The 17,385-nt window shown below is 39.2% G+C and overlaps 2 protein-coding genes across 5 annotated transcripts in view; both read left to right on the top strand.

Annotated features, from left to right (window-relative positions):
• The window catches only part of myom1b (myomesin 1b), a 29,706-nt gene extending 21,298 nt beyond the window's left edge, over positions 1–8,408 (top strand). The window contains exons 28-41 of one of the 3 annotated variants that reach the window (XM_084939537.1): positions 4–63; positions 338–405; positions 494–607; positions 1,060–1,119; positions 1,367–1,454; positions 1,543–1,581; positions 1,671–1,776; positions 1,966–2,129; positions 2,367–2,403; positions 2,572–2,594; positions 4,796–4,851; positions 4,992–5,207; positions 7,760–7,901; positions 8,004–8,408. In XM_084939537.1, the coding sequence (XP_084795663.1) occupies positions 4–63; positions 338–405; positions 494–607; positions 1,060–1,119; positions 1,367–1,454; positions 1,543–1,581; positions 1,671–1,776; positions 1,966–2,129; positions 2,367–2,403; positions 2,572–2,594; positions 4,796–4,851; positions 4,992–5,207; positions 7,760–7,901; positions 8,004–8,236 (1,406 nt within the window). In that variant the 3' untranslated portion in view covers positions 8,237–8,408. Of the gene's footprint in view, positions 1–3; positions 64–337; positions 406–493; positions 608–1,059; positions 1,120–1,366; positions 1,455–1,542; positions 1,582–1,670; positions 1,777–1,965; positions 2,130–2,366; positions 2,404–2,571; positions 2,595–4,795; positions 4,852–4,991; positions 6,465–7,759; positions 7,902–8,003 lie in introns of those variants that run through there. The other 2 variants (XM_084939535.1, XM_084939536.1) reach the window with 2 other exon arrangements.
• A 1,997-nt stretch (positions 8,409–10,405) lies between these two features.
• Positions 10,406–17,385, top strand: part of LOC146380453 (phosphatidate phosphatase LPIN2-like) — a 21,201-nt gene continuing 14,221 nt past the window's right edge. Inside the window, exon 1 of one of the 2 annotated variants that reach the window (XM_084939532.1) lies at positions 10,406–10,485. Coding sequence is in view for 1 of the 2 variants with exons in the window: in XM_084939533.1 (XP_084795659.1) it covers positions 15,067–15,138 (72 nt within the window). In the remaining variant the exon portion in view is untranslated. Of the gene's footprint in view, positions 10,486–13,562; positions 15,139–17,385 lie in introns of those variants that run through there. The other variant, XM_084939533.1, reaches the window with a different exon arrangement.

The raw sequence follows: 17,385 nt of genomic DNA, 5'->3' as shown, positions 1-17,385 counted from the left end.
CAGTGTTCAAGCAGCTGCAGAAGGAATCAGAGTTCCAGAGAAAGGAGTATTTCCGAAAACAAGGTAAACGCCTGAGCACAAGAGCATTTTTATGACTGATGGATCTGTGTTATTCTCAGAGGCTTAATCTTTTTCTTCAACATTTAAAACAGAACAAAAAATATAAAAGCTGACAGTAACACACACAGAAGATGCTGAAACCAGCAAATTTGGAATTTTTGCTTAAAAGTGATGAAGATTCATTAATCAGATTAACAGCTCTATGAAAATTTTTCACAGAATTGAGTTTTCATTATTTGCCCGATTGTCATCATTTTACCTGCGACGTTTGTTCCAGGCCCTCACTTTATCGAGTACTTGAGTTGGGAAGTGACACCAGAATGCTGCGTTGTACTCAAATGCAAGGTGAGCCTGTGTTTTAGAGATTTTACTTGTACATTTTTTTTAATGTAACTGAGCTCTGAAAACATCATCCTGCTGTGCTGGATTTCAGGTGGGCAACATGAAGAAGGAGACCTCTGCACTGTGGCACAAAGACAGACACCAGATCAAAGTGGACGAGCACCTCGGCTTTGCAGAGGGAGTGCTGAAACTGGAAATTGCTCAGGTGAGAGTGTGAGAAAGTGAAGTGTGAATATCTGTATATATGTGTGTATATTTCTGTACTGTATAACCACCTTTGAATTCATTTGCATATATGGCTGTAAATGTGCTGCTCTGTTTCCCTCTGTGTGGATCTTTCTGTCCTTACCTTCCAACAGAGACAGGGATATGTACTATATACATGGAGGGCTGACTGGGCACAGGTGAAAAAAAGTCAAGAGAAAATAAATATTTTCAAAATAAAACAGGAAACAAGCCAGACATTTGAACTGCTCTGTCACAATCTCTGTCTTCTCTTTTCATCTAACCCATCTCTGTCCCTTATCTACTGTATAACTCATGAACCCCTCACATCCCATCGTGTCGTATTGTCTGTAAACGTCTGTCCAATTATGACATGCTTTCCTCACAGGTAATTCAGCATATAAACATGATGTCACATGTGTCCCATTGCAGCGCGACCTCCCCGCAGACACAGCAGACATTGTCGACAGCCCGATCTGGAGAAGACTTAAAGTTGGGATCACTTATCTGTTGTGACCATGGGCCAACGGCCACCTCTGGTTTTCCCGTTTTTGCCTGAGAATGCTTTTCTTTTTTTTCGTAGCTGTTGTTCGCCTCTTATTTTTGCTTTTGCGTCATATACGTGTGCACTGCAGCGCCCCTAGCTGAAGAGAAGCGCTTGCCTTTTTCAGACGAATACGCTTAATTTCCTTTTGCAAAACCTTCCTGAGCTAATTTGCTGTTGCATTTTTGCTGTCAGATTTCCAAGAAGGATGCTGGTGTGTATGAGGTGATTCTGAAGGATGACAGAGGACAGGACACCTCCACACTGAATCTGACAGACCAAGGTAACTTTGTACGGCCGTACAACAATGAAATCAGAAACAAATGCAGCAAATGAACCACTTAGGGTGATAAAATGTGTCTTTTTTTAAGGTTTCAAAGACTTGATGAATGAAGTTTTCAGTGTTATCGGTAAGAAGAAATATTTAGTCCACAGATGTTGTCATATGTAGTACATATTTAACCCAACACACATTAAATAAGGATGTTTATCTTTGCAGCCAATTCCTCCACTCCACTGAAGATCACAAGCACAGATGAGGGCATCAGACTCTACACCTTTGTCAGCTACTACAACGACTTGCTCCAAGTCACATGGCACTACAAGTAGGTTCTTGGTTGGTTGACATGAACAAAACAAGCAACTTTTAATCAAATCTATACCTGATGTATATTTAATTTTCAGTTGTGAGTTGTCAGGATTAAACCAAGTGTTCATCTTATCAGATGCTTCTGTGCTTTTGTGTCACAAAGTGGCCTTTAACATATACGTTTGTCATATCGTCTCTCTGACAGGGATTCAGCAATTGCCTTTTCTGACCGCATAAAGAGCGGCGTGGTCGGGGAGCAGCTGTGGCTTCAGATCAAAGAGCCCACAGAGAAAGACATGGGCAAATATGCCATCGAGTTCTACGATGGAAAAGGTGGCCTCAGGAGGACCGTTGACCTCTCTGGTCAAGGTGAGAGTGTCTAAGTGACTTTATAACTGGGCTGATTTCACATCTTAAACTTTTTTCATCTTGCCAGCTTCCAACATGTTTACATGATGTGAAAAGTTTGATTTTCTTTTTTAGGAATTTTCACCTCAGTTATCAGTTAGATTTCTTTAACGTGATGTTTTGCAATTATTGTATGCTGTGCGACACAAAGATGTGTCTTGGCCTGTAAAACTGATTCTTACAACTTTTGTTTTACAGCATTTGATGATGCTTTTGCAGAATTCCAGAGACTCAAGTAAGTCATTAACCAGCCTATAACTAACATTTCTTTTCTGTATGTAGCCACAGTCCCAGCAAAGCTTTTCTCATATAAGGAAAAATGATGTAAAGAAAAGTTGAAGGAGAAGTCTTAATTGTCACTTGTCATTCTCAACTTTGACCTAATTTGTCATTCTCTCCTCAGAGCTGCTGCTATTGCAGAGAGAAGTAAGTAGTACTCTGTTTACAATAGCTCCACTTCTTTAATATTTCGCCTTTTCAGATCTGATAATGAAGATGCTGAATCTTCATGAAGACGGGTTGCAAATATATTGCTTTTAAATGAGTTTCAAATTATGCAGCTATAACTTTACTGTGACTAAAAGTACAATCAGGGCTCAGTAACTTGACTATTAATATGATTTCAGTTCCTCAATTTATTTTCTTCCTCCACTTCCGTTGACTTAAAGTATAACATGTTGTAGAAAGCAAACAATTTTTACATTCCTAGTTAGAGTCATTTGTGTATTTGAGTTGTGTCAACTACTTAAACTGAGTTATAGAAGTAACAAAGGATAAGTCACGTGCTGACATTATACAAAGAAACACCCTCTGTCAATTTTAAAAACTCATCTAATCCTTAGAAAAGGTCTAAAAATGAGTTAAATGCAACTTTAGATGGACAACAACACATGACATATTACTTAATGCCATTGAAGTAATTCTTTTGTCTATGACTTCATCAGTGCATCACATCGCTGTGGTTATATACTGGTATATGCACAACTCTCTTAAGGTTGGACTTGGACTGGGCCACTGCAGCACACTGATTTTTTTTCTTATTCAGCTGATCTGTTGTAGATTTGCTGCTGTGCTTGGGATCATTGTCGTGTTGCAAGATTCAATTTCAGCCAAACTTTAGCTGTCAGACAGACGACCTCACATTTGACTCTAGAATACTTCGGTATACAAAGAGTTAGTGGTGGACTCACTGACTGCAAGATGCCCGGTTCCTGTGGGTGGAAAGCAAAGTCAAAAATTCATCACCCCTCCACCACTGTGCCGACAGTCGGTATGAGGTGTTTGATTATTGCTAAATGTGGCTCTTTGCATTATGACCAAACAATTCTACTTCGGTCTTGTCTATCCAAGGAAGTCTTGTGATTTGTTCAGATCGAACTTGCTCAGCTGTGGTGCCATGTTCCTCTTGGCAACTCTTCAAAACAACCCATAGTCTTAGCCTATGCAGCTCTTGAGTTTTCTGGAATATCTCTGAGCATTGCACGGTCTGACCTTACAATGAAATTAGCAATAACCTTGAATGTTTTCTGCTTGTGAATAACCTGTCTCTGTCACGGTTGCCGCTGGCCAACTGTGGGGATGTGAGGAAGGAGGACCCAGGCGCAGAGCTTTGAATGCAAACAGTGGAAAACACAACAATAAATACTCAGTGCGTTCCCGACTCCCGTGACATGTCCTCTTCCCAGTGCCAGTGTTCCTGTCTCCGCTTCTCAGTGTCTGAGCATCCCGTGCTCACTGCCCTCTCATCTCCACGCTTCTCCTGGGGAAATAACAGGCAGGCAGCTGTAAGACACACGCAATGCGGCAGACTAACCTTACTGACTGGACGAGACTAACGTGAAGTCACGCAATGATCCAGCGTCGGAGAGAGCTCCACCATACTCTTAAGTAGCTTCTCCGACGGGGCTTCATCAGCTGTGTGATTGTTTTCAGGTGTGGCAGGGCCACACCTACCAGGCCTGAAGGCGCCTGTAAACAGGTGCTCCAAGACACACACACACAAACACATACCTGCAAGCAGGGAGAACGAAGGACAGCAACACCAAAAACACATATAATGTAATACAAGTCCATAAATGCTCAGGGACCCTGGATCGCTCAGATCCAGGTCCCTGACAGTCTCACTGTAGAATATACCATGTGTTCATCTGAGGTTGTATTTTAAGACCTGCTAAGAACCAGACTGTTTTTATTATGTCCTGATACATAAAACCTGAGAGTGAGAGGGTGTAGCTACTTTCTTTTTACCATGACTATAAACCTCAGTGGGTCAAAGTGAGCTCTATTCTGTGAAGTTTCAATTAACTCCAGTTAGTACTAGTTAGTATTATTATTAATACTTAGTTTATTCTAAAAACATTAAGAAAAACTCTTTTTTTAAAAAAATCAGAGATTGTAATTTAAAAAGCTAGTTTACCATATTTATTTCAAATTTAAGTCCATTGCAATAAAATTGGAATGTGTTAAAAACAACAAGCAACAGCCCTGAACATGAATACTAACCCGAAGACTGTTCTGAGCCACATAAAGTCTTTCATGTTAGGTAAAAACACAGTTTGCGTGCACTGTGTGCAACATGCTTTGTTTTTGAAAATAATTTTTCATTAGTTAATATTGTTACTTTTCAGATCGTGCTCGAGTAGCAGGAGGCCTCCCTGATGTGGTCACCATACAAGAGGGCAAGGTAAACAGTTTTAGCTGAATTCATGTGGTTTGCACATCATATAGCAAACTTTGACATGGCCCACTGTCTTCAACTAAGAGTCTTAACCTTTACAGTGACTGCCCTGAGTGTAACTGAGTTGTGCCTTATTTTCCATTCAGGCTCTCAATCTCACCTGCAACATTTCGGGCAACCCCGTGCCAGAGGTCACCTGGCTGAAGAACGACAGAGAGATCACGTCTGATGAGCACTGCATCCTGAAGTTCGAGTCGGGCAAGTTCGCCAGTTTCACCATCACCGGCGTGAACACGTCAGACTCGGGCAAGTACAGCATCCTGGTGAAGAACAAGTACGGCACAGAGAGCGGGGACTTCACCGTAAGTGTGTTCATCCCTGAAGAGGCGGGCGGCAAGAAAAAATAAAAGCGGTCCAAATCTTGTCGTAAATATGTAAAAATGATGCGTACTGGAAAAAGTTAAAAAGAAAAAAAGATTTTAAAAAAAAGAGGTGGCGTTTGATGGTTTGTGTAGAAATCAGTCAAATAAACTCCCGAGGTGCTGAAACTGAACACAAAAAAAAAGTACAGAGAAAAGAGTTACTTAAGATTATGATTAATACTGTATGTGAACATTTGGTCCAATAATTACAAATCTCACTGAAAATCTGAAGCTTATTTGTGGCTGCCACTATGAAAAAATGTCACGGTTAGTGTGGAATGTCTATTAAAAACATAAATGTTTTTACATTTGCTACAAATTATGTGGATTTCCCAGCAAACCTGACAAGACAAGTACTTCAGACTGCGTGCAGCTGTCAGATTTACTGAAACCGTGTCATTAAATTGTGGGAAAAATCTCACAGAGACGGCACAAACCTCAATTCTATGTTGCTCAACCTGCAAGAAATAAACTAGTTAAGACAGCCGTGCTGGGGTTTATTCCGATGGTGTGCTTTGGAAGTAAATATAATTTGTAGCAAAACAGTTAAAAATGTGCCTTTCAGTGAGATTTTAAACTTACGTGTGTTCCACTTTATTCACATTCACTCTAAATGTTATCTTCTGCAGACAACAGTACAAGTCAGCTCACTGTCTACTCACTATTATTTATATAACACACCATTTTCCCCAGCCCATGATTAGTAATTATCCTGGATGTTGATGCAGTGAAAACTGTGAGGTCACTGTTAATACCAACAATAGTGGTTATTGTTTCTCTTCCTTTTCCCATTTTTTGATGAGACTAATAAAAAAAAGCATGTATTTCCCCACCTCCTCCACCTTCTGTCTTTCCTTTCTGAGTCGTGTCACTTTGATTTCAATTCTTCACCTTTTACATTTCACTCTCTTGTTTCAGTCGAGTTGTTCCGTTTTCACTCCCGATCACTATTTCTGTAGAAGTTGGCAGCCTGAAGATCCACCACCAGCATGGACACAACTCACCCCCTTCACCGTAATCCTGATATTTGTTGTAGGACAATTATTTGCTGTGTCCTCAGGATAACGTGACACTCTCTTTACAATGAGCACAAAAGAGGGACACGAAAAAAGTATTGTCTTTTTATCATAGAGCACAAATATCCAGAACATTTCTAATTAGATAAAAGCCATTTTTACTATTATGTTCTTCAGTCTGAAATGTAATAACAGAACATAAGGGTGTATTTCAGAGCCTAGGGGCCAGATATTTTTCTTATGCATCAGTTGCTGCATGTATAAATACATAACTTTTAGTTTTTAAGTTAGCTCATTATTAAGTTGGTAACGTGCTTCACGTTTTGTTTATACTCACCTGAAGTGACAAAACTATTAGTTATACAAGTTTAAATCAAGTCTATTTCTACCATATATATATACACATAGGCACTATTAAGTCACCAGCTGTATGCCAAATGGTTAAGTATGTTTACCAGTCAATTTTCTAGGTACACAGCTGCTGCAGATTTGTCAGCTGCACATTTAAGAAGGAATCTCCTGTTCCACCAGATCCCAACGACGCTTATTAGATTAAGATCTGGTGACTGGGAAGGTCATTTGATTACAGTGAAGTCATCGTCATGATGAATAAACCAGTTTGAGAAACCTATTTGAACAACTAAAGGGATGGAAATGGTCAGCAACAATACTCGGGTCTGTTGTGTGGGCCTAATTTAGTTAGTGCTAAATCAAAGTGTGCCAGAAAAATATCCCCCACATCATTACAGAAACAGTAGCAGCAGCCTGAACTGTCTATACAATCAAGGATTAATGCATGGTTTAATGTTATTTACATCAAATTCAGATCCTACCAGCCAAATGTTACTGCAGAAATGGAGGTAACATTTTTTCAATGTTCTGTCAATTTTGGTGAACCCATGTGAACTACAGCTTTAGTTTGATGATGAACATTTGAACAAGCGTACCTAATGAAGCGTCCAGTGAGTGCATATCATATCACATAACCATAAAAAACTTAACAAAGGGTAACTGTTCAACTAAGAAATCCTAAGAGATCACAGTTCAACTTGCACCAGAGTTGGACCCGTTTCAGCTTGAGAGCATTTTAAAGAGAAAAGATTAAATAGTATTTTTGCATCAAATTAAAGTCACAATTCTTTGCAATACATCAGCGAATCTCTCATTACAATCTCTTCTTTCTTCTTTTAGAAAGTTGCAATAATACAAAAACTTTTGTGTTAATGTAAATTAAACTGAGGTGAAGCTGAAATGTAACATTTTGCAAAAACTTCAGTAGCCTAAATAGCTTAGTTATGACAGTTTTTATCATTTTCTCTATGAGATGATACTGTTTTAGCCTTCAGTAGGTGTGATCTCACTGAGCTTCATGGGTAAGTAGTTGATTTCACTTTCTGAATGACTGTATGGTGATTAGTTCATGATTGTAGAGCTTTACCACACTGCAATGTCTCCCTTCACTGTGGATGAACTCAGGTGGAGGTCACAGAGGGGACACCTGACTTGGGGGTGACTTCATATTGGACTGATGAAGAGGGAAATGTAGTGTTTGGCTCAAACACACCAAAGGAAAAGATGAAAACCACACTTACTGGAACTAAAATGCAGAAGCGAAAGGGTGAGGAGTTTTCGTTTGTTGTTTAAACACTGGAAAAATTACAGAATGGTGCAATTTTCCCATGACGGGCTGAAATGCTTACTAATAAATATTTCCTTACAGAATCTGTTTCAAAGGCATCGACTGTGAAAAATGTGGAAGACAGAGAGCAGGGCAAAAAAAGCGAGGCACAAAATGAGGGGGACCCTGCAGAAGTTCCTGCTTTAGATCCAGATCAAACTAAAGAGGCAAAAGTAGATTTGATCAACCAAACGCTGCCTGTTGACCAATCAGCAGCTTCTGAGCAACCTGCAGACAGTGCAGAGAAGCCTGAAGCAGTGGCTGAGACAACCTGAAATCACTGAATGAATATAAACCCATTATATACTTTGCTGTGGGCTTATCATAACATATTAATAATAACAATATTCCACTTTACACTAAATGAAATGGGATGGTAGTATTTTAATAACCACATGCTGTTTTTCAATATGTTGTGTGTATCTTTTTGGTGTATCTGCCTGAATAAAGGAGCTGTTATACTTCTTTGTACTCCATATTGTACTCTTATGAATATACAGAGTGATGCAGGCTTTCCAGCTTAAAGAGGCGCCTCTCTAGTTTGTACGGACGAATAAAGCAAACATGAGAAATTCTTGTTGTGAAACAGAGCAGAAATGATCCAGATGAACAAGAGTAAAATTTGCAGAGGTCGATTAATGATGACAACACAAACAGAATGACACTACTATAAATGTATCTTCTAAAAACTGGACTTTTACTGAGGTTGGAATTAACTTGGCTTATTTATTCAAATTTCCTTCAGGAAATGTAAAGCAGCTCTTTTACATAACAGACACATCAGTTCTGGAAATCCTTGTGTAAAAAGTGAAGTAAACTGCCTGGTGTTTTATGGGGAAGTGAAACTTGCCACTTCCTTTTCTCGAGCCAGTGGATGCCAGACTAAATTTGTTCCTCCTTAAAATTCATTTATAGAACAGTCTGATGGCACAGGGCCATTGAAATGAGTCTTCACATTCAGTCCAACTTGTGTTGCTTAATATGTATCCTGCTGATGTGTCCTGGAGCAAATCTTTGCTCTGTTGTGCCCTCTGACCCCAGATCATAAATCATGGAAAATTGATCTTCCTAACATTTGATCTTTGAAGTATCCACTGAAGAAGAAGCATTAACCTTTTGAAATTAAAATATAACCCGTATGACTGTGCAGATCATCTACACTGATCATGCCTTGTACATTTTGAAACAGTTTCATATAGATTGACTGTTGTTCTATTGAGTGCAGTGTCTCCAGAAATACCGTAGAAACCTCATAAAGTGGAGATTTTATTTGATTTTTATGCATCTTTATCCATAGCTTTCTCATTAAAAGATGTTTTTTTCTTTAAAATACCTTCAGAAGCTTACGTTCAGAAGACAGATTAAAACTTGAATATTCTTAATTAAGCTGCTTAACATAAAATTGAAGTTAATTTATGTTACCTCTATAGAGTACACAGCAATCTGAGGACATTATACTTCAATGCTGTGTTCTTGTATTACTGGCTAATCCTATAGCAGCTAAGGGATGGATCAAGGTAAAACGGTCCATTAACTTCACCAAAAAAGAAAGATTTAAGCCTGATTTTAAAAGCAGAGAGGCTCCCTGTCTCCCCAGCCAAAACTATAGTCTGCACATTTTCTATAACAAGAAATCTAAAATATGGTGTTTCCAGGATTTTTTAATGGGGTAAAAAAGGTGGGAACTGAGAACAAGGTGGGAACAGTTTAAACAGAATTCGGTGTGGGTTGATTGTTTTGAAGAGTTGGAAGTTTGGACTTTTTTACTTAATTAAAGGTTCAAATACAAATGTGCTAAAGTAAACATGCTCATTATATAGAATGGCACTTTTCACTCATAAACATTACATTGGATTATCATTCTTAATTTATTGACGTGTATGTCACTTTAATGTTGCAGCTGTTGATCACTTTAATGGATAGATAGATCTATAATAATACAGTTATTATAATAATGCAAACATAGAAACACATAAATAAAGTACAAGTGCATTAAACCTGTAAAATACTAGCTACATAACTGCTGGTCCTATCCATGACTTCACCCAATATTGTAGGGCATTGGAGATTGCCAGTCACATTTCAGGGGTGACCTGTGCCACCACATGCCCCTCTCTGGACACACCCCTGACCTAAAAGTCATATTCTGGGCTATTTTGACAAAATATGGTTGCATTTCTTTTTAGGTTGGGCAGCATAGGCCTATTCTGATACCAAATCTTAATTAAAAAGTATGTGACTTCATTTTGAATCCTTTTGATATTTCTCTAAAAAAAAAAGTTGAGGCTGTGCACACCACATTTTAAGCAAACTCTCCATTTTACCTCTAAACCTCCAATAACGGACTTCGCTAATAACTAACCTAATCACCTGACCACCTGCGCTGAAATCACGTGCGGCCTCATGGTCACGTGGTGTGCTCCTTCTCCACTCAGCGGCGGTAGAGGCGGAGAGACTCGGCAAACTGCCGGCGGAGAAGCTGAGTGACGGTGTGTCTCCCTGCGGTGAGCCGGTACTCCAGCAGGTAGGATGATTTAACCGCTCGCTGTCCTCACTGCGCTCATTTAAGAGCTGGGGGAGAATTTAAAGAGGCACAACCTGAGTTCCCGAGTTTAAATATTGCCCCTCTGCGCTGCTGCGGAGTGGTTGAAGGAAACATTTAGCTTGCTTGTATGTAACTAATGAGTCCTGTTTGATTCTGAGTGTCGCTTGTGGACAGTTGATATATCGAGTAGAAGTCAGTCTGTGCAGGATAATGAAGGTTTGTGACGCTAACGCGTTTTGTTAAATTATAATAAGCGCCGGTTTTGTCAGGTTAAACCCGTCAGCTGTGTCCTTAAACGCCTCATAGGTTTCACTACAGAAATACTAAACTAAAGCTGGGTATTTAGAGAGCAGAATTTGAATGTAATCTACAGGTGCATGGAGCCTCCTGCTTGGAGTGACAAAATGTCAAACATAATCATTTACAGCTACTTAAACGTGGGAAATTACTACATTAAAAAAAACAAAAAAAAAAAAAACCAGTTAAAATCATTATTTAATTGAAATAAAGCCCTATTTGAATTTTCAGCTTCAGAAAGTCAAGTGAAAAACACACATACAGTGTTGCCATGTTTCTTTTATGAATAGGTGAAAGGTTTTAATGAAAACAGATCTTTAACATGACCTTGGTCAAAACAACACCTGGCTGACTCACAATCACGTTGGACAGTTGGATGTAGTGAGCAGTAGGAACGTGCCAAGACAGGGAAAGCTAGATTTGTCCTAATCTTGTAAACAGGATTAACACCTCTTTAAGTCCTGTCACCCCATACAGAGAGACAGGCCTGGATGTGTATCCGGCCATTTTTGTGATCAACCAAAGCCCAACTCGTGGCTCAAGAGTTGGGAGTTCGCCTTGTAATCAGAAGGTTGCCGGTTCGAGCCCCGGCTTGGACAGTCTCGGTCGTTGTGTCCTTGGGCAAGACACTTCACCCGTTGCCTACTGGTGGTGGTCAGAGGGCCTGGTGGCCTCGCCTCTGTCAGTGCGCCCCAGGGTGGCTGTGGCTACAATGTAGCTTGCCATCACCAGTGTGTGAATGTGTGTGTGTGAATGGGTGGATGACTGGATATGTAAAGCGCTTTGGGGTCCTTAGGGACTAGTAAAGCGCTATATAAATACAGGCCATTTACCATTTAAAGCTTTTTGTTATATTATTGTGTTATATTTGTATTGTGCCATAAATTACATCATATGAATACAAATTGATTCCTGTGAATGAGGAAGACGCCCACACAAATGCTGACATTTGAGGCAAAAGCCTGTTGGTCTGCTGACTAATTTGCTGATGAGCTGTTTACCATCATTACCAGTTAGTTTTTATTTAATTATTTTTGGATTTTTGCTGAAAAAGTTCATCATTATATTATATTTTAATTGACATTTCTGATAAGTGACTTATCATTTAGCATTTATGTTACCAATCCTAAGTATTTTATAATGTTAGCTGTGTGTTTTTGACTCTTTTGGTGGACAAACATGTGTGGCAACGCGGACATTTTATTAATCAAAATGGGTAATCCCTTATTCACAAGGGATTCCACACTGGGTAGTTTCCATATGTTTGATTTGGGGGATTTGTTTTTTTACACATCCTGACACAAGCGATTTATGTCTCATCCCAGAATGGAACCAGAGACCTTTTGCTTGTTAGGTTAATTTATAAACCTCTACACTTGATTAATGGTATATTAAATTAAATTAAAAGTATATTTAAAAAATGATAAAGAGATGAATAAATAATGAAAATAATTTAGTTCCAGCCCACCTGGAGGTGTAGATTTTTGTACTTGACATTATTCTTAGCATTTTCGCATGTTAAGACCATTTTTTAAAAATTAAATGTGTATACGTGATTAGTTGTCCTGAATAGTCTTTCGGTTGTTTTTAAATGTCTCCCACTGTCAGAATATCAGAGGTGTAAAGATTGTGAAACTGTGACTGAAATTGTATTAATAAAAATATCAGAATGATGCTACTCTGTTTGTGCAAAGACTTCCTGCTAAGTTGAGGTTTTCTTACGTGACATGCGCACACGTGCTGTCTGCTCAAGAGCTGTCTGCCATATTGGATGAGATACGATCACTGGTTGCTAAGGAAATGTGTATTCCTCAACTGGTTGGCAGTGGTTACTGGAGGCGTCTGGCTGTTGCTTTGGTTGCTAGCAAATTGTTATGGTTATGTTTGTTTCTTTGTCTGCAAATACTCTCAAACAACTAGCCCAGTGGTAGCAAAATCTAGAAAAAGTACTACACAGATGAGAAATGGAGAAAGTTCCCCTAGTAGACAAGTTCGTCACTTACATTAAACTATGACCGCAGCAGTACGCTAGCGACCAAACCAATCACAAGGAGCTTTTTGGCCAACTTGTTGGGAAATACAGGTTTTTCCCTATCGACAGGTGGTTGCAAGGGGGTCACTAACCAGTCTATGGGCTTGCGTGACTGGAACGTTAGCATTTTCCAAGTGGCTGCCATCAACCTCTGGGAACCATGGTTAGCGAATACAATTTTTCCATCATGACCAGTGGTTGCAAGATGATTGCAGACCAGTCTAGGCCTGTGTGTTCCTTTACATATGATTTGGCACGTGCAGTGCTGCTCTCTGAAACCCATTCATTTCTATTGCTTGCGCTGCACAATAATGGTTTCTTGCTGCGCAGTGCCAGCGCAGCGTACTCAGGGATGTGTGGTCAAAGTTTGACCTAGTTCGACTGTACCTTTGCCTGACCAATAAAAACAAGTCTAGAAGACGATGAAGAAAGCATGTGCGTATCCGAGTTTGGTGAACTTTTTGACACACATTTACGTGCATAGATAGATAGATAGATAGATAGATAGATATAATACAACACAAACTCTTGTAGAGGATACAAAGTCAAAGAGAGACATGTTTTGAAATGACAAGGACCAGGTGTATCTAGTACACGTAGAGCGGCCGCAAAAAATGACGTACAAGCAGAGCTAGCGGTCAGCGCAGCACATGCCCTCTGCTCTCTCGCTCTTTCATGTCCGTAAACACTCTCCTGATGACTTTATGGACTCAATCTCTAGTTTCACATCATAGTGAATAAAATGTTAAGTCCATATTGAAAATTATGTTTTAGTTTTTGTTTTTTTTTGGTTTTATCTGACAAGTTGTTGGGCAACAACTTATCAGTTACAAGCTGAAATGAGTGTACAGTTTCACATCCTCGTTCACCTCTTGCTTGCCACATCCAGTTTTAGAACATATGTGTATTCATAATGGCACTTTGTAGAACAATAGAGGATGTCCATCTTTTATGCTGTTGATAGGTATGTAGCAAATCATGAGTTTGGGTAGTTTTTTAATCACCTCCTAGTGGAAAATAAGGCTCCATATTGTTTTTGATTTGTATATTCTTGTTATGTTCTGGATGAATTCAGTTAATTTCAAGTCTGCACACTTTGGCCCCCCAGCTGTACAGAACATCATACCATTCTATCTTTAATGTGGGAACCTATCAGCTAGTCTGCGGCCAAATTCTCTGGGGATATCAGCCAGTATTTTCAGACTTTCAGTGCAGCCTGGGGATATCTGGGCCAAGACTTAACTTTCTGTCTGCAGGGAGAAAGCTTAGAGGAAAAACTAATAAAGAGCTACAGCATGGTGGCCAGTAAAGTAAATTGACAGTTTACCTACATGCAACCAGAGCCTGTTTAAATTTCACTAGGCTTTTGTACTTTTAATACATACCAGAATAATGAAATGTCTTGCCCCATATCTACATTCTGCAAATTCACATGCACATATCTGTTTATAGAGCTTATGATGTGTGTGACGGAAGTGCTGTGGGAGTCGAACTCATTCTAAATTTGGTCATGTGCATTGCAGATAAAGCAGACGGTGGTCAACAGCACTCAATAGGGAGCTCTGATTGTTGTTTTTGTGTTCTCATCTAGACACTTCTGTTTTGAACACAACACGAGCGTTGCAGTTTTCAGGGTACAGCTTGCTTTGGTTGACAGTAGGACAGGAAGTCACAGGATATTACAGGAACTCTGTGCACACAGTGTAATGCTGTTATCGTATCATTAAACACTGCGCAACATTCAGTAACCTTTGTGGTCTTCTCAGCACTGAACACCCAAGTTTGAGATACATTGCTGGTATTCTATATACATTCATGGTTTCCATAGAATGAGTAACGGCTATCTATGTCTTGTGCCAACAGATCAGATTTAGTTTAGTCCATGACCTACTTTTGCATTCTTAAATATGAAACATTTGGATGGTGATGTGTTCTGGCACCTGTTGTTCTGCATAGTTTTTCACATTTTATAGAGTAAATTATTATTCAAACCAAAATCCATTGGATCAAAGTGTTCCTTGAGGGTGTTTTGCACTGCTTGTAGACACATTTCAAGCACAGGTTGTCCGTGACTGGGGGCCTGGTGCTGGATTATGTAAGTGTTTTAGCTAAGGCCTGGGGTAATTTTTCCTCAGAGTGCATGTAGAAAGGTCAGAGGAGCTGTGCTGCATGGCACAAACCAGGAGCAGGCTGCTTGAGGAGGACAAGGGGGGTAAAGGAGGAGGGAGCACATGGAGTCCTCAGGAAGGACACCTGTAGAGCAGCGGGACCAGCGTCTGCACCTGAAGTCCCCCTGGACTCTAGTGAGTTGGGATGCTGCTTTGACTTCTGTATTACTGAATAGTATGAGCAAAGGTGGCCTTTTTCACCTTTGCTCTTTTTATAATAAGAGTAAAGGTTGGTATTTGTATTTTTGTGGTCATTTATTTAAGAAATGCAGGACAGAACCTGATGGATCTGTGAATGATACTGTTTTTAATTATTGGTCAGTCTGTATATTATTATTTCACCTGACTGTTGAGTCAGTGGAAAGGGAGAGTGAGGAAAATTCGTGTAAGACAACAGAAATGTATTGAATTTTCATTGATAACGAGGAATATTAGAAGGTGAAATTAGATTCTGTAGAAAAATTTGTTGATTAAGAAAAGTGATTAAGTTTTCCTTCCTTGCTTTTTCCAGCCAGTTCACTGTGTGATCAGCTTCCCAGTAGGTATCTTGTCTACTGTGAATATATCTACTCTTGTAAACCTGCTCCAGTCCTTTAATCCTAACTTCATTTTACTTTCTGCTGCAATCACTAAACATCTTTACACTATCTTTAGGTTAGGTTGATGAAAAGGTCCTGATGTGCAGAATTAATGGCTGTAGATATGACTGGATCTCCAAAGGACCACATTTTGTGTATTCATCATTTTCAGCTATTATCAGCAGATTGTAGTTCGCTGAGTATGTTTTTGATCTAATGTCTAATCGCATTAGAGTTTAATTGGAACACTGGCTGCCGGTCTTAGAGGCTGAATGGTTTCAAAGTCCAAGCAGCTGGTAAGCAGCTCACATCTAGTCTCTTAATTGTTGTCCCAAACACAACACAATAACACATTTTTTTATTTTTTATTTTTTTACCATTTAGGCCACACAAATATGAGAACTCCTTATCTGCATGTCATGTTTCCTGTTGCAAACCCATACATTAAAGCATCTGAACTCACATTAAACCGCAGTAATTGTAGGTGCTGAGCAACATGAGAACATATAATGACAATTGTACGACTTCGACTTACGTCCTGAAGGGATGAAATAAGGTTCAGTAAATACAAATTTGAGCTCTGAAAACATGGCCTTTGTTTGCTGTGGTGTTAGGAACGTACATGAGAAAAGCAGGAAACCCCAAAACTGCATTAGCCGGAGTAATGACGTAATGTAACCTGGAAGTGTAATGTGATAGCTTGTGTATGAGGGACACATGAGACAGTTCTGATAAATGTAACCACAACTGATTTTGTCAGTGATCTGAGTCAATAACATTGTATTTTTACATTGTCGTAGTGTTGTGTGTTGTTGTGTAAGAAGTTTCTTTTATTCATTGTTCACTCAATCTAGATTTAAAACTTACACACCGCTTAAAATGTTTAAATCAAAGGCATTAACCCTATTTTACAGTAAATGCAATAAAATAAAATTAGTGTTGAAATCACTGCAAATTATTTAAGTTAGAAATATCCTTAAAATGCATTTGGTGGGTTTTTCTGAAGTGACTGTTCTGATTATAAACAGCATAGGCCAGAGTTCACCTTCAAACCTTTTAACCTAATCCACTTGGGTGTGAACTCTCTTTGTCCATCTACACATCATGTTTTAGCTACGATGAGTCCATAAATTGTAAATTTTATGCTTTTATTTTAAACTTTTAAACCGTCACAGTACAAGAATTGTGTACTGCAGTGGTGGTAAGTTGCAGTTCTTACTTAGTTGTAATATATCCGACTGTCCACAGTACAGAGTCCTATTACACTGACTGACTTATGCTTTATTATGCAAGCTAATACAGGGGTTGTGTTCATGGAAGACCTCGACTGAGAAATATCTTATTACATTTGGATTCAGGGATAATGTTGTTGTATGAATACCAGTAGAAAAGGGTTATGTGTTAACAGTTTACAGTTGACACAGTTTGGACTCGTGCTGCACTGCCTCTGTATTGGGTTATCTTTCAGGACCAGTAGATAGAAAACCATCAGGTCACAAATCAAATGCATCTAATGCAAAAAGGTTTTGCCTCATCTGGCCGTCTCTCCAGCCACAGCAAATGATATTGAATCGTCAGCCGGATGGACTAATATGTCAATGATCTTTGGGTTGTGTTTCAAATTAGATTCCCCAAACTTTACCAGCTCATGAGTACCACCTTTTCACATCTTATTATTATTGTTATTCTCTTTCAGAGGTCCTTATTGTAATAAGGGACACGTTGTAGTGTCTGTTCGACTATTCTTTGAGATTCATAGCACAAAATTAAAACAAAGAACAAAAAAGAATGATTTTACTTTGCT

The sequence above is a fragment of the Perissodus microlepis genome, chromosome 9 (genome assembly GCF_051167445.1).
Source record: "Perissodus microlepis isolate ML-2025 ecotype Zambia chromosome 9, ASM5116744v1, whole genome shotgun sequence".
NCBI lineage: Eukaryota > Metazoa > Chordata > Actinopteri > Cichliformes > Cichlidae > Perissodus > Perissodus microlepis.
The sequence above is the reverse complement of the archived record's forward strand: the minus strand, read 5'-3'. Positions and strand labels throughout refer to the sequence as shown.